The sequence below is a fragment of the Furipterus horrens genome, unplaced genomic scaffold (genome assembly GCF_987537825.1).
Source record: "Furipterus horrens unplaced genomic scaffold, mFurHor1.1.pri manual_scaffold_6, whole genome shotgun sequence".
NCBI classification, from domain to species: Eukaryota; Metazoa; Chordata; class Mammalia; order Chiroptera; family Furipteridae; genus Furipterus; species Furipterus horrens.
Window position 1 is genome coordinate 182,495,952 of NW_028327176.1, and position 21,218 is coordinate 182,517,169.

At 44.4% G+C, this 21,218-nt stretch overlaps 1 protein-coding gene across 3 annotated transcripts in view; it reads left to right on the plus strand.

Moving 5' to 3' along the window:
• MTHFD1L (methylenetetrahydrofolate dehydrogenase (NADP+ dependent) 1 like) overlaps positions 1-21,218 on the plus strand; it is a 192,234-nt gene that overhangs the window by 40,975 nt on the left and 130,041 nt on the right. For all 3 annotated transcript variants that reach the window (XR_016511660.1, XM_090279977.1, XM_090279978.1), the window contains exons 10-16: positions 132-229; positions 2,871-3,044; positions 9,877-10,013; positions 11,448-11,494; positions 14,198-14,305; positions 15,177-15,251; positions 16,759-16,861. Coding sequence is in view for 2 of the 3 variants with exons in the window: in XM_090279977.1 (XP_090136103.1) it covers positions 132-229; positions 2,871-3,044; positions 9,877-10,013; positions 11,448-11,494; positions 14,198-14,305; positions 15,177-15,251; positions 16,759-16,861 (742 nt within the window). In the remaining variant the exon portion in view is untranslated. The remainder of the gene's footprint in view (positions 1-131; positions 230-2,870; positions 3,045-9,876; positions 10,014-11,447; positions 11,495-14,197; positions 14,306-15,176; positions 15,252-16,758; positions 16,862-21,218) is intronic.

The window sequence follows — 21,218 nt, forward strand, 5'->3', positions numbered from 1 at the left end:
TATCCACTTGAGTTGTTGTGTGGCATAATTTTTCATAGTGTGACATCCCTGAACAATGTTGTCACAGCTCAGATGCATATGCTGTCAGCTTCAACTTTTCTAACATGTCTTCCTTGCTGTTTCTGCTGAAGAACATAGTTATCAGTGGCAGGAGGTGGCTTCGTGAACAACAATACACCAGGTGGAGACTTCACTGCTTGAAACTTCAGCCCCTCTCCCCAGTACCAAGGTATCCAAGTGATTTGTCTACACTGATGTCAGCCTACCAAAGTGCCTTAGTATCCCGAGTGACCCACTGGGTGGAGGGCGTGACTTGTGGTATTATGACTTTGATGGTCGGTATAATAATTTGATCAAATTGCCACACTTTTTTTTCCCTATCATTTAAGTACTCCAAAATGAAATTATAATGAACATGTTTACCATATCATATCATTTCTGATATGTATATGTTTTTTATTTCTGAGTCCATAAAATAATGGTGTCTTAGATTTGACCAAATACGGTAATGTAGTAACGGGAATATGCTTTTTAGTGTTAGGAATACCCAACATATGTCATCTTGGTTTTGAGGGCCATGTGGGTTCCTTCTTGGGAGGTAAATAGCCAACCGAACCAAACACCAGTCTATGTGGGGAGTGTGTGCAGTGTTTTCAGAATGTGGTAATATCTGCTGTCTGACAGGATGTTCTGCTATAGTCCAGATGGATATTTTCTTCAGAGTGGGATTTAATGAAGTGTAAGCTACATATTCTCTCTGTATAAAACCGGTAATACAAACTGGAGAACATCATCTCAGCATTTTTAACATAGTTAGATAAGCTATCTGAGCCAGAAAAATACGTTCTCCATAACGAGTCCTCTTTGGCTGCCCCCACTTCCGTGAGGTTGGCCCTGCCTTTCGAAGGTGGGCACAATGCCAGCATTTCCGCAGGTGACGCCAGCTTCCCCAAGTGGTCCCCTCCCCACTGTTGGGGAACACAGTATTGTATCAGCAGTAATCAACTACGTTTTCACTTGCTGACCCCAGTAGCTGTTTTTTAGAATTGACCTCTGCTTCCTGGAGCAGCCACTGAACACAGGGGTTCGATTAAGCCCCCCAGGCTGTGAAGCCATCCAGGCTTTGCTTTCACCCCTGAAATAGACTAAACATCTTAGTTATCTTCTGTGTTCCTTACTACGTAAATTCCAAGGAATGTTGTTTTTTGTAGTATCATCCCTGTAGTTCTGTAATGTTTCATAAAAGAACTTTTCAAGTTTCTTACGTTGGTATAAGACCTAAATTTTTAAAAGTAAATGAGTAAATTCTACTTACAGAGAGAAAAAAAAAAAAAATTGAGGCGGGCTCCAACAGATTGTATACCTTAATCGCTGCATAAATCAAAATAAATTCTACTTGGGTGGGGGAGGGGGTGCTGTAATTGCTTAACCAAATTTGACAACTAGAGCCACTGGGGAAAGGAAGGTAGGGTGAATAGTTTATAAATTACTCAAAAAATCTAAATGATGTCACCATCACATTTAGCTAGTGAAGAAAGAAAACCTTGGAGATTTTCCAAGAGTGAGCTCTTTGATTTAGGAGATTGTGTCAGGAGAGAGAGAGAGAGAGAGAGAGAGAGAGAGAGAGAGAGAGAGAGAGAGAGAGAGAGAGAGAGAGAGAGAGAGAGAGGAGCCTGGAAAGTAAAGTGAAGCAGGAGCATGGGCAGTGAAGGGGGCCAGGGGAGGAAAATGCAGGGCACTAGAGGAGGGAGAACCTGGCTGGAGACACAGAGCTCAGCCCACATCTGGCCCAAGGCGCCTTCTCTCGCTGAGCAGAGAAGTTGGGATTGGAGGTAGGTTTGCTGTTATTCTGTGCACAAAGGTCAGCCCCGCCCCACCCAAGTGGGGTCCTATGGGGGCGCTGAGAGTAGATTTTCAGCAGTAGCAACAGAAACAAACCAGAGCAGGGGGTTACCTGCCCCCCCCATGGCAGAGCCTGCTATGCCCCCAAAATAAGGGCCCCAGGGCCAACCTGGGAACTGGCTGCTGTCTTCTCAGTCTCTGATGCCTGCTCTCCCGCACTCTGGCTCATACCTGCCAGGTCCCACTCTCAAATGGATGGCCAGGTAGACAGATGGATGCACTGAACCCCCAGTAAAACAGGCTGAGCTCAGGAGTCCCAAAAGCCTCTGTCTCAGAAGTTCAGCACACACTGATTTTCATAGCACTCCTGAGAGGTGAGCAGCGGTGTTCCCATCTTGCCAGGTGGGAAAATCAAATAAAGTATTTGCCCAGTGGCATTCAGAGCTCCCATGTTTTCCTGTGTCTGAAGTTGAGCTTTGGGCATTGAGTCTGTTACAGTGATGTAATTACTAAAATAGTTTGAAATATGATTTTGGACTTGAAATAAGAAAGAGGAAGGGAAAGTATGGACACAGATAAAACAAAGTAGCCCTTTCACACTTTTGAATAGCCAAAAGGCACATGTGGCTAGCCCAGGAAGAGAGGATTATGCACTAACCCATCTATTCGTGGTTAATGAATCCAGCAATGGATGACCCATTGAAAGCATCCTGCTCTGTAACGGATTTATGCTTACGGGCACATTGTAACATACAGCCTCCTCTCCTGTGGCATAGGTGTTATCCTGTTTGTACATGGGCAGAATTTTAGGACCTTTACCAGTTTTTAAGAGTTGCTTCTCCAAAGCAATATACCATTTTCTCATGTCCATTAATTGTTAGCAATTGTGCTTAGTACTGCTTGGGAGAAAGGACCATGAAGCCACCGCGTGGATTTAATTGTTGGCATGATGTATGTCTGCATTCCACTCTAGCAGCGACCACCTAAGCTGAGAAGACTCTTGCCTCTTATGTGTTTCCCCCCACCAGTGATATTGAGATTTCAAGAGCACAGACTCCGAAAGCTGTGGAAGTCCTTGCCAAGGAGATAGGATTGCTTGCAGATGAAATTGAAATCTATGGCAAAAGCAAAGCCAAAGTACGTTTGTCCCTGCTGGACAGGTTAAAGGACCAGGCAGATGGAAAATACGTCTTAGTTGCTGGGTAAGACTACTTTAAATTTTATTTTACGAACAAGACATGTTTATCAAACTCTTCCCTATGTCTATGTCTGTCATTAGGTGCCTCAAATCCATCCAAGTCTCAGATGTGACATTATCTTATCCATTTCACTTGAAGATAAGTTTTTATTTTCAGTGAAAAACAAATTGGTGTCTACAAATATAAACTGTAATGAGTCACTAATTCAGTACTTATTTTTTATTTCTCATATTGTGTTTTGATCACCTTTGCTATCCACTTTGAATTTCTCCTTTAGTTTTCAAGATAAAAATTGAATAACAATTAAAAGTGAAATATTTTTAACTGAGCAGGACGTTTTTGTGTTCAACTTAGAAATGACATTTCAATGGCAAATGTACAAGTAATTCCATGAAACTTTGATTTCCCTATTTATGTCTTGAATATCTCTTATAGATGTATTTGAATTGTAAAAACTCAATACTTATTTGATTTTATATTTTTTGCATTTCAAAATTGATATTGGGCCAAAGACAAATGCACAGTATTTATGAAAAGGAGTGTTTGCTTTATTTTCCTTATTTTTTTAAAAAAGAAATGCATTCGCTAGCTGAAAAAATGATAGAAAACAAGGGATTTCAAATATTTGTTCAGAGTGACCTGGGGGAACATCCAGAGACCATATAAATTCCTTTGTTGGTTTAAAATGTCATTGTACTGCCTTGCTTATGATATATAGGCCGAAGCTTGAGGCCCCAAAACCTCTTGACAGAAGGAGACATTTCTTATCATGGGACTTGACTCGTATTAACTTTCTTTTTTACATATTTAATAATTAATCTAAGTGCTTTATTTCTTTTTCTGGTTCTAAAACCATACATATTCATGGTAAAAATATTTCAAAGCTACAGAAAGTATAAATAAACAAGAGAGTGAAACACCCCAACCCCTAGCACCCAGAAGAAACGCTGTTTGCCTTGGAGACCATCTTGACACAGATACCGTTGTGCATAAATGAGGTGACACACAGCTCTTCCAGCAGAGATGTCACTGCTCGGCGGTGTGTCGGGCTCCTAGCTCCGTGTGAGTGAGCCCAGAGCCTCTTTAGCATTTTTCATGACCACATACTATTTCATGGCTCTAGTCCGAGACTCTTCAGGTGCTGGGGATGAGGGTCACGGGCTGAGTGAAGGGTAGAAATGGCTAAGGCGGGGGGTTGGCTCCATTTCCCACGTCTCCCCAGCTCTGAGGAGCGCTGCTGGGGCACAGCCCCTGGTAACAGTACAGTGTATTTCTAATGCTCCAGGCCAACTGAGGCAGAAAAATGACTCGGAAGCATCATTAGGGAGGGCCCATCATTCGTTTAACCAATTCTGTATTGCTGGGCACTTAAACTGTTTGCAGTCCTCCCTCGCTATATTGCGGTTCACTTATCGTGGCCTCGCTATATCGCAGGATCTTAAAAAATATTATATTTAACTATCGCAGATTTTTTTGCTATACCATGAGATTTTGCAGTACTGTATACATACGTTGTTAAAGTTACGTAGGTTTAGGAGTGTAGAATAAATGTAAGGTTCCTACTTTGCGGGGGGTCTGGAACGTAACACCCACGAGAAGTGAGGGGATACTGTACCGTTTGGGGCCATTATGAACAGTGCTGAGATTACCAGCCTTCGGTTTGCATAATCATTCATTTGTCCCATGTCTCCCTCGGAAAAATCCCTAGAGGGGAACTCAGTGCTTCAAAACTACCAATAAAGATAAAACTACCAAAAAATCAAGACATTATGCATAATGTCACCTTTTTAATGGTATCGTAATTGCAACATGCCTCCTCCCTTCCTCTTCCCCCTTCCCACCCCCTCCTTTTTCTCCAGCTCCTTCCATTACTGCTTTGTAAGAAGAGTTGGCTGCCCGGGTCTTTCAGAGTCACTGGGGTTTGAAGGAATTCATACCTGGTTGCAGCACCTCGGTTGCCTGTGGCTTAAGCCTTCTCCTTCAGGCTGGACTCCTGACCCTAATGGGGTTCTTTCCAACCTAGGACTCCCCTGCCCCAACCCTGATGTTCCATAACCAAGCTGAGCAGCTGCAGAGCTCTGAGCTGAGAGGTGTTGGTCCCACCTGCAGGCTCTTCTGGGCCAGTCTGTGAAAGGGGCCAGCTGATCTGGGTGGGGGGGAGGGGGGGAATGCGGGCGGGTTTCCTGCGTCCCTGAGTTGGCAGCACACGTCTGTCAGTGTGGCTTCACGGATGTATGTTTGATGCAGGTTTGTTTGCAGTGAGTAAACAAACTTGGACATTGAGAACTTCCAAAGCAAATCCCACAACTTATCCACAGATTTGCTTTCCTTCTCCCAGAACTTAGGTGATCTTGGTGGGTGGGTTTTCTGATTAGCTCACCCCGTTTAAGGTAGGAGGACTTCAGGGAAACTCAGTTTACGAAGGAAAAACCTTGCAGCATTTTTTTATATGGAATGGCTGTGGTTTATTCCGTTTTGGGCTTCTGAATATTGGAAATAAAAACAGAAGTGTAGGCATGGCCCTACCCGCATCTGGGAACACAGAATCGTTCCTTCTAAAACTCTGCTGGTATTGCTGTCAGGTTCCTAACTCGAAGTCCTGCTTGTCAGAGCCGGGCCTCCAGCCAGCTGCTGGAGGATGACCACTCACATGGCGAACTGGGGTTCCCGCTGCTCTGCACGGTCTCTCTCTCATATTTATATGGGCAATTGAGCTGAAGAAGCCAGGGTGCCGTGTTATCGACAGGAATGAAAATTAAACCAGAATTCTCTAGTACAGATTTAACCCAGAAACAGTTCTTTTCTGAAATTGTGGTGCAGGTTTCCTTACTGAACAAAGAACCTATGAAGGAACGAAAATTAAATTGTGTTCCTTTCAACTGCTTTGGGAAAGAAGAAAAGCTGTCAGGGTAAGATTTTGAGATATATATGCATCTGTAGCAAAGCTTGGAGGTTTGTACAAAGTATATACCAGACTGTATTCTCTGAGGGAGGAAGAAACCTCCCCCATCAACACAGCAAATGATATTTAAGTGTGTAAACTGCCTTTGGTATCTAATCTTTTAATAGCTGAATGCTTGAGATTGGTTTAAAACAGACATTTTTACCTCCATATTTTTTTTTTTTTTTGATCAAGTTAGTTATGGAGAAGTGACATTATCAGACCATTATGCACTTCTTTAGAAATATAAATGATCCCTGCATTAAATGGAGACTTTTTCTGAAAGGATTTTTTTTTTTTTTTTTGATCTGAATATAATATTGGCTCATCGTGTGAAAATTTAACATAAGAGCAAAAAAGGAGAAAACTAAGTTTCTCATTACTCAGAAGTGTTAAAAATTGTCCTGTTTCCTGCCAGGATTTTATCTTTGCATTTGTCCTTTATACACATTGAGCTCATGCCATAAATACCCTTTGTGCCCTGCATTTCTGTCCAAATACTGTAACATAAATCTCTCCCCATGCTTTAGAATTCAGATGCCCACGTAATTTTTTAACAAACCTAAATAATGTATTTGTTGTTGTGCATTTCAATTTATGTGTAAATGCGATTTAAATATATCGACAGCGGGACGAATATCTAAAACAGTGGATTAATGTTTTTTTCTACTATTAATAACCCAAATGCAGAACAGATTAATTTGTTTTAAAAAGCTATTCTTCAAACTTGAGAATTTCTTATTTTGTCAGAATCATCTGTATTTCATCAGCTACACATCGCATGGTATTTACACCTACACATCACTTTATTTGCTTTGCCTGACAAAATGAAAAGTATTGGGAATTGTTCAGGGAAATACGCCAAGAGAATCTTAGGGGCTCTTGAGTTTTACATATTTTCCCAGTTACACTAATGAAAAGGAATTTGTTTGAGAACTTGACTCGGAGTGCAGCTGCGGGGCATTGAATGTGTGTGCAGGAGCAGTCTCCCTTGGCCCTTTACCGATTTCTCTGCAGAAGTTTCTAGAACGTCTCTGAATTGTATGAACAGAGCAAGTGAAAAAAGAAACCCAAATTGGTCTGTGAAGAGACTGAATTTCACAATAAAGAAAAATTAAAATTACTCATGTCACTTTTTTTTCTTTAGAGTGCCAAACATGTGATTTGATTTTTTTTTTTTTACTTTTTAATTATTATTATTATTTTTTTATTGTTTCAAACCCTTTTTGGGGGTTTTTGTGAAAATAACCTTTATTGGCTTTTCTAAGATTGTGCTTTTCTGCCTTAGGTAACTATTTGAAATATCTATGAGTTTTATTTGTGTTACTTGCAAATGAGAACAGAGATGTTTAGTGACAGGGCCTTTGAACTATTTACCTCTGTCACATGTGATGGAAACACAACCAAATGGACTACAGAGTTGATGGCTAGATAATGAAAGGCTTTTTAAAACACCCTCCATGTCATGAAAATGCCTGGGATGAGTGATAAATATTCATGTGCTGTTTGAGCATAGTTGAACGAGATTATAGATTTTGAGAACCATTCAAAGTTTTACCACTACAGAAGCAATCTATTTGATCTTTGAGTAAGTGGTAGGCTTCTTTCAGATCATGTCCAAGTTGGCACAGAGCACTTCAATAGATTTCTACTGCACCTGTCAGTAAACATTTGTCTCGGAAAAGGTGTTAAAATTCCTTTGTCAACTGTTTTGTGCTCATCTGTGCCCTGGACAGGTGATAGGAACACGGTCACATTGGGCACAATCCTTCACCTGAGCAAGCTCATGGCCGGCAAGTGAGCCAGACGTATCAGGAAGCTTAGACTGATGCCCTCTTGCAAGTTATAGAATAAACATATAATAAATGCTGTGGATATTAGAGGGAGCAGATCAGTCAGGTGGGGGGCAGTTGAGGGAAATAACGGACAAAAATCACAGTTCTATCTCCAAAAACTCTCCGTTCTTAGAGAAAAAGAAAGTAGGTTGGCATAGTGCTTGTTTTCTACGTCAACGTGATCATTTGGAAGCTGAGCAAAGGCCATGGGGATGGCCATTAAACCACATTTTGATGCCATATGCAGAAATGAGGTGAAGTAAGTTTCTATTGTAGTTCTCCTTTTATTGCCCCCAGTAAATACTTCCTACTTTCAGATTTTCCTGACTTGTAACTGTTGGCAGTAAGCTAAGCAGGCCTGTGTTTCTAATTAAGACTTGGATGGTTAGCTGCAGTTTTGAGGAGGTCATCGCTGGGCGGGTCTGCTCTTGGCCATCTCTGGCAGCTCTGTTAGCATATCCTTGGGACTGAAAATGTAACCCTTCGTGTGAAGTTTAAGTTAACCACCAACTCCTTTGCAAACTCATAAGTGCTCAGTTAAATAGGAAGCTGACTCAAAGCGTAAACACTTCCATGTAACTTTGAGTCTTCGTGTGCCTGGAGGGGTCTGAGGGTTGCCTCACCGAGCAGGGTTCAGGGTGGCTCGTCAGCTTCCTACCAGCGACCTCCTTGTTGCTAGATCCAGCGACCTCTACTCTGTCCTCACCAGGCTTCAGACCTCTTCAGACGCTGGACACTTCCTTGGCTTTTTTATTCTGAGACTCCCTGTCACACCCCGCCTCCCTGATGTCCCAAATCTAGTTAGATCCTCCTTCCGAGTGCTGTCATAATCCAGCCTGATTGCCCTGTGCCCTCTGTCTTAGTGCCGGTCACATTCTTTGCAATTGCTGATTGATCTGTCCATGTATCTCATGAGCTCTGTGTGGATAAAAGCAACCTTGGCCATCAGCGTGCCCCAGGGTCTAGTAGCCAGGCACATAGTAGCACTTGATACTATTTGCTGAATGAACGATTGCTTGCATGGCTCTGGTGGTCTGAGATAGTTGGCCGTATTACTAGATTTTGCAGGTCTGTTTTGTTGTGGTTGAGTATCCTGGACAACCTGACTCTTGCCATCTAACTCATAGAAGACAACATTGTAAGCCCAAGCAACAATTTTTAAAACTTATCACAGTGGTTAGAATATGCTAAGGTCTTACATGGGAATGGAATACATACCCGCCTGTCCTATCGCATAATACTGTGATATTGATGCATCTGCTCATGTGATGTTTAGCTTTGTAGGGTGTTGCAGCCAACAATAAGCTCCCCAAAGCACAGATGATCTCCTTGGTGCGCCGAGGAGCTTTGGGCTTACTCTTTCTAAATATCTGAGGGTCTGTTGTATGTGTGGGAAAGGATGAGGCTTAGTGTGGCTGAAACCAAGAGATAGGAGGCTATAGGAATGCAGATATCTTTTCTTAGGGCAAAGAACTTTCTAACTCTGAAAGCTGTCTGGAAACGAAGAGCCACCCTAGAGGCCATGAACTCCGGTTGCTGCTTGTTTTCCAACATGGTGGGGACAACCCTGGGCATTGGTACTAGAAGGAGGCAGGTGAATGGGGGGCATGAGGATCCCTTGTGATCCTAAGAGTTGAGCCATGCCCCACAGGACCATTGAGTTAGGGCCTGTGCCCACATTATGTCCCCAGTAAATGGCCCTGGGAAAACAAATGCCAAATTACCCATCAGCAAGAAACGGCATGAGCTTCATTTTTGAAATCATTTTGTTGGATAACCTTATGCGGTTTCTTGAAGTTGATGTTACTAGCACCCCTGCCAAATAACTTCTCCCTTTCTGGTCTCTTGGTAAAGTCATGTCTGTATCTTGATTTTAACCTAAGCATGGCCCGTGTGATGTGGGTAGACCATAATGGTTCAAGAAAATCGATTAAGTGAATTTTGAAATGGAACAGTCTCTCCCAATATCCTCTGATTTGGATTTGGTCCCTTAGGTTTATTTTGCATAGATTGTCTAGGAAATATTATTAAATTCCCCTTTTCTCTGCTCCCAAACCAGGATCACGCCCACCCCTCTCGGAGAAGGGAAAAGCACAGTTACTATTGGGCTTGTGCAGGCACTAACCGCACACCTGAACATCAACTCCTTTGCCTGTCTGAGGCAGCCTTCTCAAGGACCAACTTTCGGAGTTAAAGGTACTTAATTTATACAACTGGTATATTTTCCAGAGTAAAATTGGGTGTGTGTGGCGGAGTAAGTCTTAAAGAAAAGTTTAAAAAGAACTGATATCAACAACAGATGTGGAATTAAAACTTACTGGAGGAACTAGTGCATTTTATCTCTACATGCACCCCTCTCCTCCACACTCTGTAGGTGGAGGTCACCCCAAGTTAGTCCTCCTGCAGAGAGCACTGCAATGGGGGGATTTAGCAGAGACTCCACCCCAAGAAGCCAATCCCCTTAGTTTCTTGAATAGTGGGAGGTCTCTTGCTCAGGAGTCCAGCCTTCGGCAGAATCCTTCTATTTCATCAGAACCTTCTTTGCCAAACGAGTTTGAAACTCTGCCATTTATATTGGTGTTTTATCATCCCAGCTGCGGTGAAAGGTCTTTCCGTGCAAGCAGTTAGAGACCCTTTCGGTCGGAGCCCAAGTTCAGAGTTGCTGTGTGGGGCCCGAGGAGCTCTGGACAGTGACCGGCTGTGGACAGAGAAGTGATGGAAGAATTCCTCTCTGGCTATGGTTGGGCTGATATCTGGCACCATCCCATTCGCTGCTCTTGCTTCGTTGATTTATCATGAAATTATTCTCCAGCTCACTTTACAATAGCATCTATCACTTTAATTACTGTTTGTTCTTGGCACTTTGTGGTTTTTAGCAGTATTATATTTATATTACTCATGCAAATATTAATAACTACTAACTCATTAAGTACTGATAACTCCGAATGTCATGCATTATGTAGTGGAATGAACACTAGACTTGGAGCAAGAAGGTCGAGGTTTTATTCATGGCTGTGTCTCTTACTGCTGTGTGACCTTTGGCCACTTGTAACCTCTCTGAGCTGCATCTGTAAAAATTTAAAAAGGCATAAGCCATGCTTAATAGGTTAGTGTGAGGACCAACTGAGATAGTACAGAAAAAACAAGGTAAACTATAAAATGGTATGGATATGGAAGGTAGTCTTACTGTTTTAGGAAAAAGAAGTTTTTTTAATGTAATAGTTTAAAATTTCTGAAGGATAAGCAGCAGGACAAATCGTATATATTATTATCTAAAATAAATTGAAGTTTATAATGCGTTGGTCCGAGTTTATCAGACGGATCTGATACTTCAATGCATGTGCAACTTAAATGAAGTGTAGCCACATAGCTCTAATAGTAAATTCATAAAATAACCTCATGTTTGCTACGAGGGCTTTTGCTCTATTGTTTTTACCCTTATTTTAAATGAGGAAAGTGAAGTCCTTCAATTGCAGAGCTGGACATAGTGGGAACGCTCTTTCCCCTTCTGTTCTACCTGGACAAACGTGCCTCCCTGTTGGGGTTGGGAAGCCAAGTCCCTGGGGCTCTGTTCATCTGTGTAGCTGAACTTGGTGACTCATTTTAAATGGTGCCTGCTCTGTTGTTTAGGAGGTGCTGCAGGTGGCGGATATGCCCAGGTCATCCCCATGGAGGAGGTAAGAACTAAAAGGGGCACAGGTCATGTCTCACTAGGAGATACTTGTTGTTTTGTCAATAACAGGAAAGGTGTTTATCTGTGGAGGCCTCAGTTAAAGTGAAGCTAAAGTGAAATTTTGGATAATCTTCAAATATTAGGGCTGGGGCATGAAAAAGAATAGCTCAGGCATTGCCGAGAGTAATATTCTGCAGCCGAAAGACCCAAAGCCATGAGGCCAGGTTGGGGATGGAGCACGCAGACCATGCCCAGGGGAACTGCGCAGGATTTAGCCAACAAATATTGGAAGGCCATTGGTGTCCAGCTGTCATATGGCCTCAGCTGCATGGCTCGGAGTCGGGCTAAACTTAAGGCCAAAGACAGTTGGACCTCCCTTACGGAGGCTGAGCAGGTCAGACAGTCAGTTTGTCCCTGGAGTTCGAGGACCTCCCGTATCTTCATCCTCTCTCTACCCCAGTTCTGAGCGCAGTGCCTGACACTCTGCAGATGTTTGCTGGCATCGACAGACTATGTTTCCTTGATGAAACTTAATTAATAATTGATCATGGGAAAAGTTAGAAGAGAATTCCAAATGGATTGATGAATTGAAAGTGAAAATGCCTGTTTGTGGATGAGAGGACACCAGCAGGTGCCAGTGGGCCAGTGGGGTGCGGGGGAAGCCATTGTAGACGCCTGGGCAGGGCCGGCTCTCTCCTGCCATCGAAGTTCACAGCCAAGAGGCCGGACGGGCTTTGGAGTGTCGTGGTCAGCGGTTAAAGGGATCTCGACAGGGTTTTCTAAAAACCACTCTGGCTTCTGTGCTAGCAGCAGATTGAGGGGGGCCTGAGGGGGCCTGAGGGGGCCTAGGAGTCTAGTAAGGAGACTGGGCAAGGAGCCCAGAGAAAGGATAGGGGTGGCTTCGCCCAGGATGGCAGTGAGGGTGAGGAAAAAAAGGATGACCGTGATTTGACGTGTTTCCTGATTTTCGCAGAATTAGACGTGGGGCGTGAGAAAAGGGCAGGATGCAAGGGGGATGCCCGTGTTACTGGGTTGGCAAGTCTGTGGAATCATTTATTGAAATGGAGGACCAGGGATGTAATTGGTGTGAGGCTGGGTCTGGGGTGGTGAGAGGGAAGGAGGTGGTCAGAGGAGCCTGGCGGGGGCCAGCCGGAAAGACAGACTTGTATCACAGTTCTCAAAGGGGCAAATGATTCAACAGAAGCATTGGAAAAGGAGTCGTAATTAACCAAGAAATGTTTATCTTCACTATACTCACATCGTCTACATTAAAATGACTGTCAGTTATCATTTTACTTGTCAAATTGACAGAGTTGGATTTTTTTTAAACAGTAATAATAACCAAATTTTGGCAGAGAGAAACCGAAGCACACTTTTATACACTGCTGGGAAGTGTTGGTAAAACTTTTCTGGAGGGGAGTTAGAAGTATGTATCAAGAGCCTTAAAGATATTTATACCCTTTGGCTCAAATAAATCCATTTTTAGTTTATCCTAAGAAAAAATTTTATGTGCAAAGACTTAATTTTAAAAACCGTTTATCTTCACAGTTTGTAGCATTAAACAATTGGGGGAAAACTTAAATGTCTAATAACAGAATATCAAATTAACTATATTTTGAAGACTAATAATGTAACAATGCTAGTACTATTAACATTAAATGTGAAAGCTAAGGTATAAACTCTCATAGTGTTATCATCTCAATATTGCACGTTACAAACATTATAAAATATTTCATTTTTAATATTCTTAGTGATTATATATTTTATGTTATAAGACTTTAACCAGAAAATAGAAATGTTCATCTTCCCAGAAATGAAAAAAATGTGACTTAAAACAGAACACCCCTTTATAAAATAACTTACTGTTTTATCCCGAAGCTCACTTTGGTTTTGAAGTAACTAATCTGGTAGTTTTTTTCAGGTGGCGCTTCAACCCTTTCAAGGAGCAGTGTGGTAATATTATTAAGATCCTTTAACCCGATAACCACACTGCTGGAAATATATTGCTTATTAGCAATTGATTTTTTAAAAGTGATTTGCATGTATTTTTAAAAATAATTATAGACTTCTTTGCAAAAGTAAAAATTTAGAAGCCACTTAAATAACCAGACATAAGAGTCTGAACAATTTTGGTACATCTGCTCAATTATACAGCCCCTCTAAATTGTAACTATATATAAACAAGATTACTACATAATAATAAGTTCTTTTTAAGCAGTTACGGAGTTATAATTGTGCTGATTTTACAAATAATAGTCATCTGTGCACATAAGACTGGAAGGAAAATAGCAGAATTAATTCAGTTCTGAGAACAATGTCTGTTCTGTTTCTCAGACTTTCTGTCATATTTTATAGTATTCTATTGTTCCTGTCCATTTCATGCCCTGCCTCATTCCAGAGTATTTTTGATATGATGCCATTTCTAACTCATAAAACAATGCATAAAAATGAAAATACTGTAAGGAAAACAAAGTAAAGAAACCAGTCGCTAAGTCCATCAGAGTACTTCACCCTTAACCTGAGAAAGAAAGAATTTGCAACAGGATTCTGTTCAAGGGTTCTTTATCATCAAGTGGAAGACCTGATGTTTTCTGGTTGAGGCTGTTTTATGGGCTCAGCTCATGATGAGGACACACAATTAGCACAATATTTTATTTATCCAGCAAGCCCTTGAATACTGCCGTGGTTGTTTCCATTTCATTTGTAGTTCAACCTCCACTTGACTGGGGACATCCATGCCATCACTGCTGCCAATAACTTGCTGGCTGCTGCCATCGACACAAGGATTTTGCACGAAAACACTCAAACTGATAAGGTGAGAAAGGTTTCTTGGTGGCCATTTGGGGAATCTTGTCCTAGGATACCTGGAGTCCTAAAGAGTTTGTAGAGAACTTCTGGAGTCTGTAAACACTCCGATATTGTATTTAAACTTTGGTGAATTTATATCTATGACCTTATTTCTCATGACAAGGGTCCATATTTTGGTCAGATTCTTAAGTGAGTGTATGACCGCTGCCACGTTGTTGGGAGGATTATGGTAATTGTACGTTTTAAGCTCAACAGTCTTTGAGACGAGTCTTTAGTTTTGAAGGTAGTTGGTAGGCCGCTTCTCTTCATTCTGTCTATAGGTCTAATCTCTGTTCTACACTAAGGGGATTGGAGAGAGAGCTTCTAAGACTAGTGACATGCATCTGGCCTAGATGTGCTGTTAAAGAGGTCAGACCCCCTTGATGGCTTCAGGTGCATGCAGTCTGAGAGGTAAACCATACACCTGAAAGGGACAGGGTACTGGGTGCTACTTCCTCATAGACATAGGCAGGGATAAAAGTGGGAATTTCTGGCACTTTTACAGGGGTTCAGACCACCTCCAATTAAAGTAACTTTCTAGTTAGTTTTTGAAGCCAAACTCAGATAAATATTAATTTGATAGTTATAAGGCTGTAGATCAAGAAATGTATATTGATGCAAACTCTTTGCAATGTGCATTATGTCAGATCTAGTCAGACTTATGTAAATGACAGAACTTAAGGCTGTATTGCATCTCTTGGCCAAGAATTTTAATAGCGTCTGTAATATAAACAGTGTGGTTATAAATGTAATGAACTTCGTGGTATCCTGTGGATTGTCCAAGTTCATTGTTGGCCCTTAAACTTTTACGGGATTTTATTTTTGTTTTGCATTCTTAGGCTCTGTATAATCGCCTGGTTCCTGTAGTGAATGGTGTTCGAGAGTTTTCAAACATTCAGCTTGCTCGACTGAAGGTAAGTTTCCGGTGAGTGGTTCTGTGAAAAGAAAATATCCTAGAGACGGATCAGACAAAATTGTCAAAGCCAGAAATTTTGAATTTGGTTCGATTTTGGTTTTCAGACACTCTTTGGGGTATTAAACGCTAAAGAGACAGAACAGTGTAGCAGAGATAGCCCAGAACTGGAAGTCTGCAGCCTGGATCCTACACCGGAGAGTCGGGGGCACGAATCAGGCCCCACCTCCTCATTTGTAAAATGAGAGGCCTGTTCCGCTGACCCAGGGTACCCCAGTCAGCAAACAAATGAGAATCTCCAGGAGTCCTGTTGCATGGTTTCCTCAATTTCTGGGAAATAAGATACAGCCTTTCAACATTCATCTACTTAAGTTTTCGTTGCAGCAAGATACTAAGCGAAAAATTTTTTTATTTTGCTGCATTTGTTTTTTTTTTTTTTTTTTTTTTTACTTTTCCATTATAGTTGACATGATCCTAAGCAATCATAATTCTTACCCACGTTACTATTTTCTAGTGCTATTTGTGGTTTGTCTTACTAATCACATTAATTTCCCCTTGCTCCTTTTCAGTGACTGAAAACTAACTTTTATAGGATAATTTATAGACACTGCTTGGTAATAATTGGTTTTAAAAATTCACCCCCTTGCTTCATACTGAACCAAGTGGGTTTGTTGAGAATAACACACAACATAACCTCCTCAGCAGCTGCAACATAGACAGTTTGTTCCCCAGACTCTTTCCTTACACGTCTTCATTCAAAGCCATTTTCTCAGAATGTTCCCCGGGTAGAAATAGATGCATTACCTATTTCAGTGGGATTTTCCCTCAGTGAATTAGAAATAACTAGTTTTGAAAACACAGACATGAAGTTTGCTTGAATTATTGGGATTTGTATTGGAAAAGAAGGACTAACGAACTGGAGCATCCGTCTCACAGACAGCGGTTTATGTCCCTTCCCAGCGTGGCATGCGGTGGCCACAGAGAGCAGCCTGTGCTCTTTGGGTACCCTGATCACATGACATTTTCAGATCATCATGTTAAGGGTATATTACAAATTTCATTGTCTTCCACTTATAGGAGATACTGGGTCTTAAGCATGTATTTATATGAGGTGGCCTAACCTACAGTTTACTCAGAGTTTAAGTTCAGTTTTTAAAAAGGCTCTCCTAGGCCCTGGCTGCTGTGGCTCAATGGATTGAGCGTCGGCCTGTGAGCCAAGTGTCGCTGGTTCGATTCCCAGTCAGGGCACACGACTAGGTTGCATGTCAGGTCCCCAGTTGGGGGCGCGAGTGAGAGGCAATCACACAGTGATGTTTCTCTCCCTCTCTCTCTCCTTTCTCCTCTCTCTAAAAATAAAATAAACAAACAAATAAATAAATAAAGTATTTAAAAAAAAAAGAAGTGGGGGGCTCTCCTAGTCATGGAGAAAATAGAGAGAGATCATTTTGGTTACATTTTGCCTTCCATTCCTTCTCAACCTTAGCGCACTTTTTCTTCTTGATCATTAGAAACTGGGGATAAATAAGACCGATCCAAGTGCGCTGACGGAAGAGGAGATGAGTAAATTCGCCCGTCTCAACATCGACCCCGCCACCATCACGTGGCAGAGAGGTAGGTGCTAATCCCCAGATCGGGAGGGCGATGATGTTCCAGCTGAAGCTCTTAAACCAGTTCCACAGAGGCCCTGTGTTCTTCCTTCCCGCTGTCCATCCTCCCAGCCTGTGGTTCACAAACCCTCCATTTATTTGTTTCCTGTCCTCCTCTCTCATCTCTGCCGCCTATTTAAGGAGAGAAGGCTGCGTCGCTTCTTCAGCTGCTGTGCAGGGCTCAGATGCCTCCGCTCCCAGCCTTCCACATGCCCAAGGAGTTACTTAATTTTCCTCTTCATCTCTTTCTTCTCTGGCCTCTTATTCTATATATTTTTTAAGTCTGTGTCTCTCCTTATTTGTCCTCTCTACCTACCACCCTAATTCCTTTCTTTTATTTTCTTAGCGCCACACTCGCAGCAGCTCTTAGATTCTAGAGTACTCTCTAACACTTGGAATGCACCACGGAGGGACACCCCATTATCTCCATCCTGGTCCTGGCCTTCCTGTCTCCCTCTGAGCTGGGACACCTCCCCAGCCCCCCACACTGCCCTCTACCAAGGTAGGGACAGAGGGAAAAAGCACTAAGTTTGGAGTCAGGAGCCTTGAGTGTGTCTCCGCCCTGCCACTAACTTACTGCATCACCCTGAGCAGGCCACGTGCCTGTTCTGGGCCCCGGCCCCTTGGAGGTGGAAATGGAGGTGATAACATACCGACAAGGGTGTGGCGATAGCACTTGGTGGTGGCAGAGGTGCTACAGAGGGTTAGATGGTGTGTGTCCTGGTCCCCCCTGCATGGCTCCTCTCTGACCTGCCCCCACCCACTCTCCCCGTCTCTGCCCACTTCCATTTTTATCAGATGCCTGATTTTTTGTGGTTACCTTTTAACTGCCGCAGTAGGTGGGGTGTCTAGCTCCTCCACGACTGGTAGGTCTGGGATGGCGTTAAGAGCAGTGTCTGTTACGGTGTTCCTCGTTGCGTACAGCTCGAGGTAGTGCTCGGTCCACCGCCGCATTTGCTGTTCCTGGTCAGTGATGACCTCACCTGTCTTGGACTTAAGGGGGGCGATCTTGGAGGGGATTGGGCCTGTTGCCTTCTTGATACCCTCATACATTCCTCGTGCGTTGCCTATATCGGCGGCTTCCTGGATGGTTCTGCACAGGTTTAGCCAATAGGTGTTGGCACAGTGGCGGGCGGTCTTCTGGACTTTGTTCCTGGCAGCCCGTAGAGCTTGAAGTGTACTGGGAGTGGGCGTGGCCTTGTAAGCCAGTAGGGCCTTCCTCTTAGCCTCGATCACGGGTTCCATTTCTTCCCAGTGAGCCTCGTACCAGTCAGCGTTCTTCCACTCTTTCTTCCCGTAAGCAATAATGGCGGAGTTGTATATGGCGTCGCGGAGACGTGACCAATTGGATTCGATAATGTCATCTGCCGCCATTCCCTCGCCGAGTGCATCTTCCATCCTGTTGATGAATTGCTGGGTCTTAACTGGGTTGCTGGCACAACTGGTGTTGATGCGTGGGCGACCCTTCATCTTGGAGTGGTGCAACCTCTTCGACGTTATGCGCACCTTGCTTACCACGAGGGCATGGTCCGTGTCGCAGTCCGCACTGTGGTAGCTGCGGGTGAGGAGGGTGCTGCCAATATCCGTTCTTCTGGTGATGACGAGGTCAAGCTGGTGCCAGTGGCGGGAGCGGGGGTGCCTCCATGACACCTGGTGGATCTCTTTGCACTTGAAGAATGTGTTTGTCACGCACAGGCCATGGTGACACAAAAGCTCAAGCAGTCGCTGACCATTCTCATTGATCTTTCCTCTCCCAAAGTTTCCAAGGCAGGTGGGCCAGGCCATGTGGTCGGCTCCTACTCTTGCGTTGAAGTCTCCAAGGAAATAGAGAGCGTTACTTCTGGGGATCTTGGATAACACTTCGTCCAGTGCATGGTAGAACTGTTCTTTCTCTTCGGTGGTGGCGCAGAGGGTTGGGGCGTACACGCTAAGAATGCTGACTGTGCCAAAAGTTGTTGACAATCGGAGGGTAAGTAATCTCTCTGTGCCTCCTGTGGGTGGCTCTATGGAGTTAACAAGCATGTTCTTCACAGCGAACCCAACACCGTGCTGTCTTGGTTGGTCCGGAGACTTCCCTTGCCAGTAGAAGGTGTAGTTGGTTTCTCTGATAGTTCCGTTGTCGGCCAACTGGGTCTCCTGTAGAGCCGCAATGTCGATGTTTAGTCGTGCCAGTTCCCTCTCGATGACGGCGGTTTTCCTGGCACCATTGATCCACGGAAGGTCTGCAGTAAGTCCGGGACACATGGTCCTGATGTTCCAGCTAGCGAGGCGAAGAGCTGGAGGCTTCTTTCTTGTTTTTTGCTTGGAATTGCCTGATGCGAGTGTTTTGTGGCCCACCTTTCGAGAGACGCCTCTCTGATCCCCACGCACCCAGTGGGGCAGGCGAGCCATGGCGAGACGGCACCTAATTGGCTGGGGGCTGCCCAGCTTGAGGCGGGCGGTAGCTGTCCAGTGAGGTGCGATGACCTCTCCCACCATCAGAGGAGACCCCTGGCGCTCGTTTCCTTCGCCAATCCGATGAGCTTATAACCGGTATCTGTCTCCTCCCGTGTTGAGTCGACATCTTGTGATGACGCTGGAGTGTCCTCTCCAGTGAAGCTGAAGCTACAGAGCCTGGGCAGGGTGATATGGAGGGTCTGCTGTTGCCCATGCAGCAGACCCCCCCTCTCTTCGCAACTGAAGGGTCCAAGGGAAAGACGGAGTCAATACAGCTTGGCTTCAGGTGCGCCGCAGGAGTTGCCGGTGTTGACTACAACGTCGAACCGCCTTAGGGACTCCGGCTCCGGATTTTCTGTCGGGGTTTACTCCCTTAGCCTTTCCCCTGAAGAGGTATGCCGCAAGGCAGCGGAGGTGGACATAAACTAAGGGGGTGGAATTGCTGGAGGGAAGGGGGTACTGTGAGTCCAGAAATTAGAGATATCAACTTCCTCTGGTCTGGAGTGGTTGTGGGAGAAGTCTTGCCCCATTATTTAATGTCCAATAATTTGTGCAATGGCATGTTCCATAAACTACTCTGACTCACTCCCTTTGAGCTTCAGCACTGGAGTAGCAGCTTAAAAGGCACCAGTGACATAGAGAGAGAAACTGAAGTGTTTGGTATCAAGGTGAGCAGAGGCCATTGAGGCAGAGCTCGGCAAAGCCATCGACCGCCTCGCTTGCGGGAAAGCACCAGGAAGCGACGGAATCCCTCCAGAAATCCTAAAGAGCGGGAAACCAGTCCTGCTACAGCCGCTCCACCATCTACTCTGTCTCTGTTGGAAGGAGGGTTACATCCCCCAGGATATGAGAGACGCCAACATTATCACCATGTACAAGAACAAAGGAGACCGCAGCGACTGCAACAACTACCGGGGCATCTCTCTCCTGAGCGTCGTCGGCAAAGTATTCGCCCGGGTCGCTCTTGCCCGCCTGCAGACCCTTGCTTCCCGCGTCTACCCAGAGTCCCAGTGTGGCTTCAGAGCTGGCCGATCAACAGTGGACATGATCTTCTCCCTACACCAGCTGCAGGAGAAGTGTCACGAGCAGCATAAACCACTCTACCTCGCCTTTATCGACCTCACGAAGGCGTTTGATCTGGTCAGTCGAAGCGGACTCTTCAGCTTGCTACGGAAGATTGGCTGTCCACCACATCTGCTTGCTGTGGTCATGTCCTTTCACGACAACATGCACAGCACGGTGTCCTACAACGGCGCAACCTCTGAGGCCTTCCCAGTCAGCAGCGGAGTAAAGCAGGGCTGCGTCCTCGCGCCTACGCTGTTCGGAATCTTCTTCTCCATGCTCCTCCAATACGCCTTTAAGGACTGCAGCGAGGGTGTCTTCATTCACACCAGATCCGATGGCAAGCTCTACAACCTGGCCCGTCTACGAGCCAAGACCAAAGTCAAAGAGGTGCTCATCCATGAGATGCTCTTCGCCGACGACGCAGCCTTGACATCACACTCCGAAGAGGGACTCCAGCAGTTAGTCACTTGCCTTTCCCACGCATGCAAGGAGTTCGGACTAGCCATCAGCCTGACGAAGACGAACGTTATGGCTCAAGGCACGGGGACTCCCCCATGCATCACCATTGACGGATACACCCTGGAGGTTGTCAACGACTTCACTTACCTCGGGTCCACCATCTCGAGCTCTCTGTCAGCCGACTTGGAGGTCAACCGGAGAATCGCCAGGGCAGCCACAGTTATGGCCAGACTGAACCGGCGAGCGTGGAACAATTCCAGCCTCACTGAGAAAACCAGACTGCGCATCTACCAAGCCTGTGTACTCAGCACTCTCCTCTATGGCAGCGAGACGTGGACCACCTACGCAAGGCACGAAAGGAA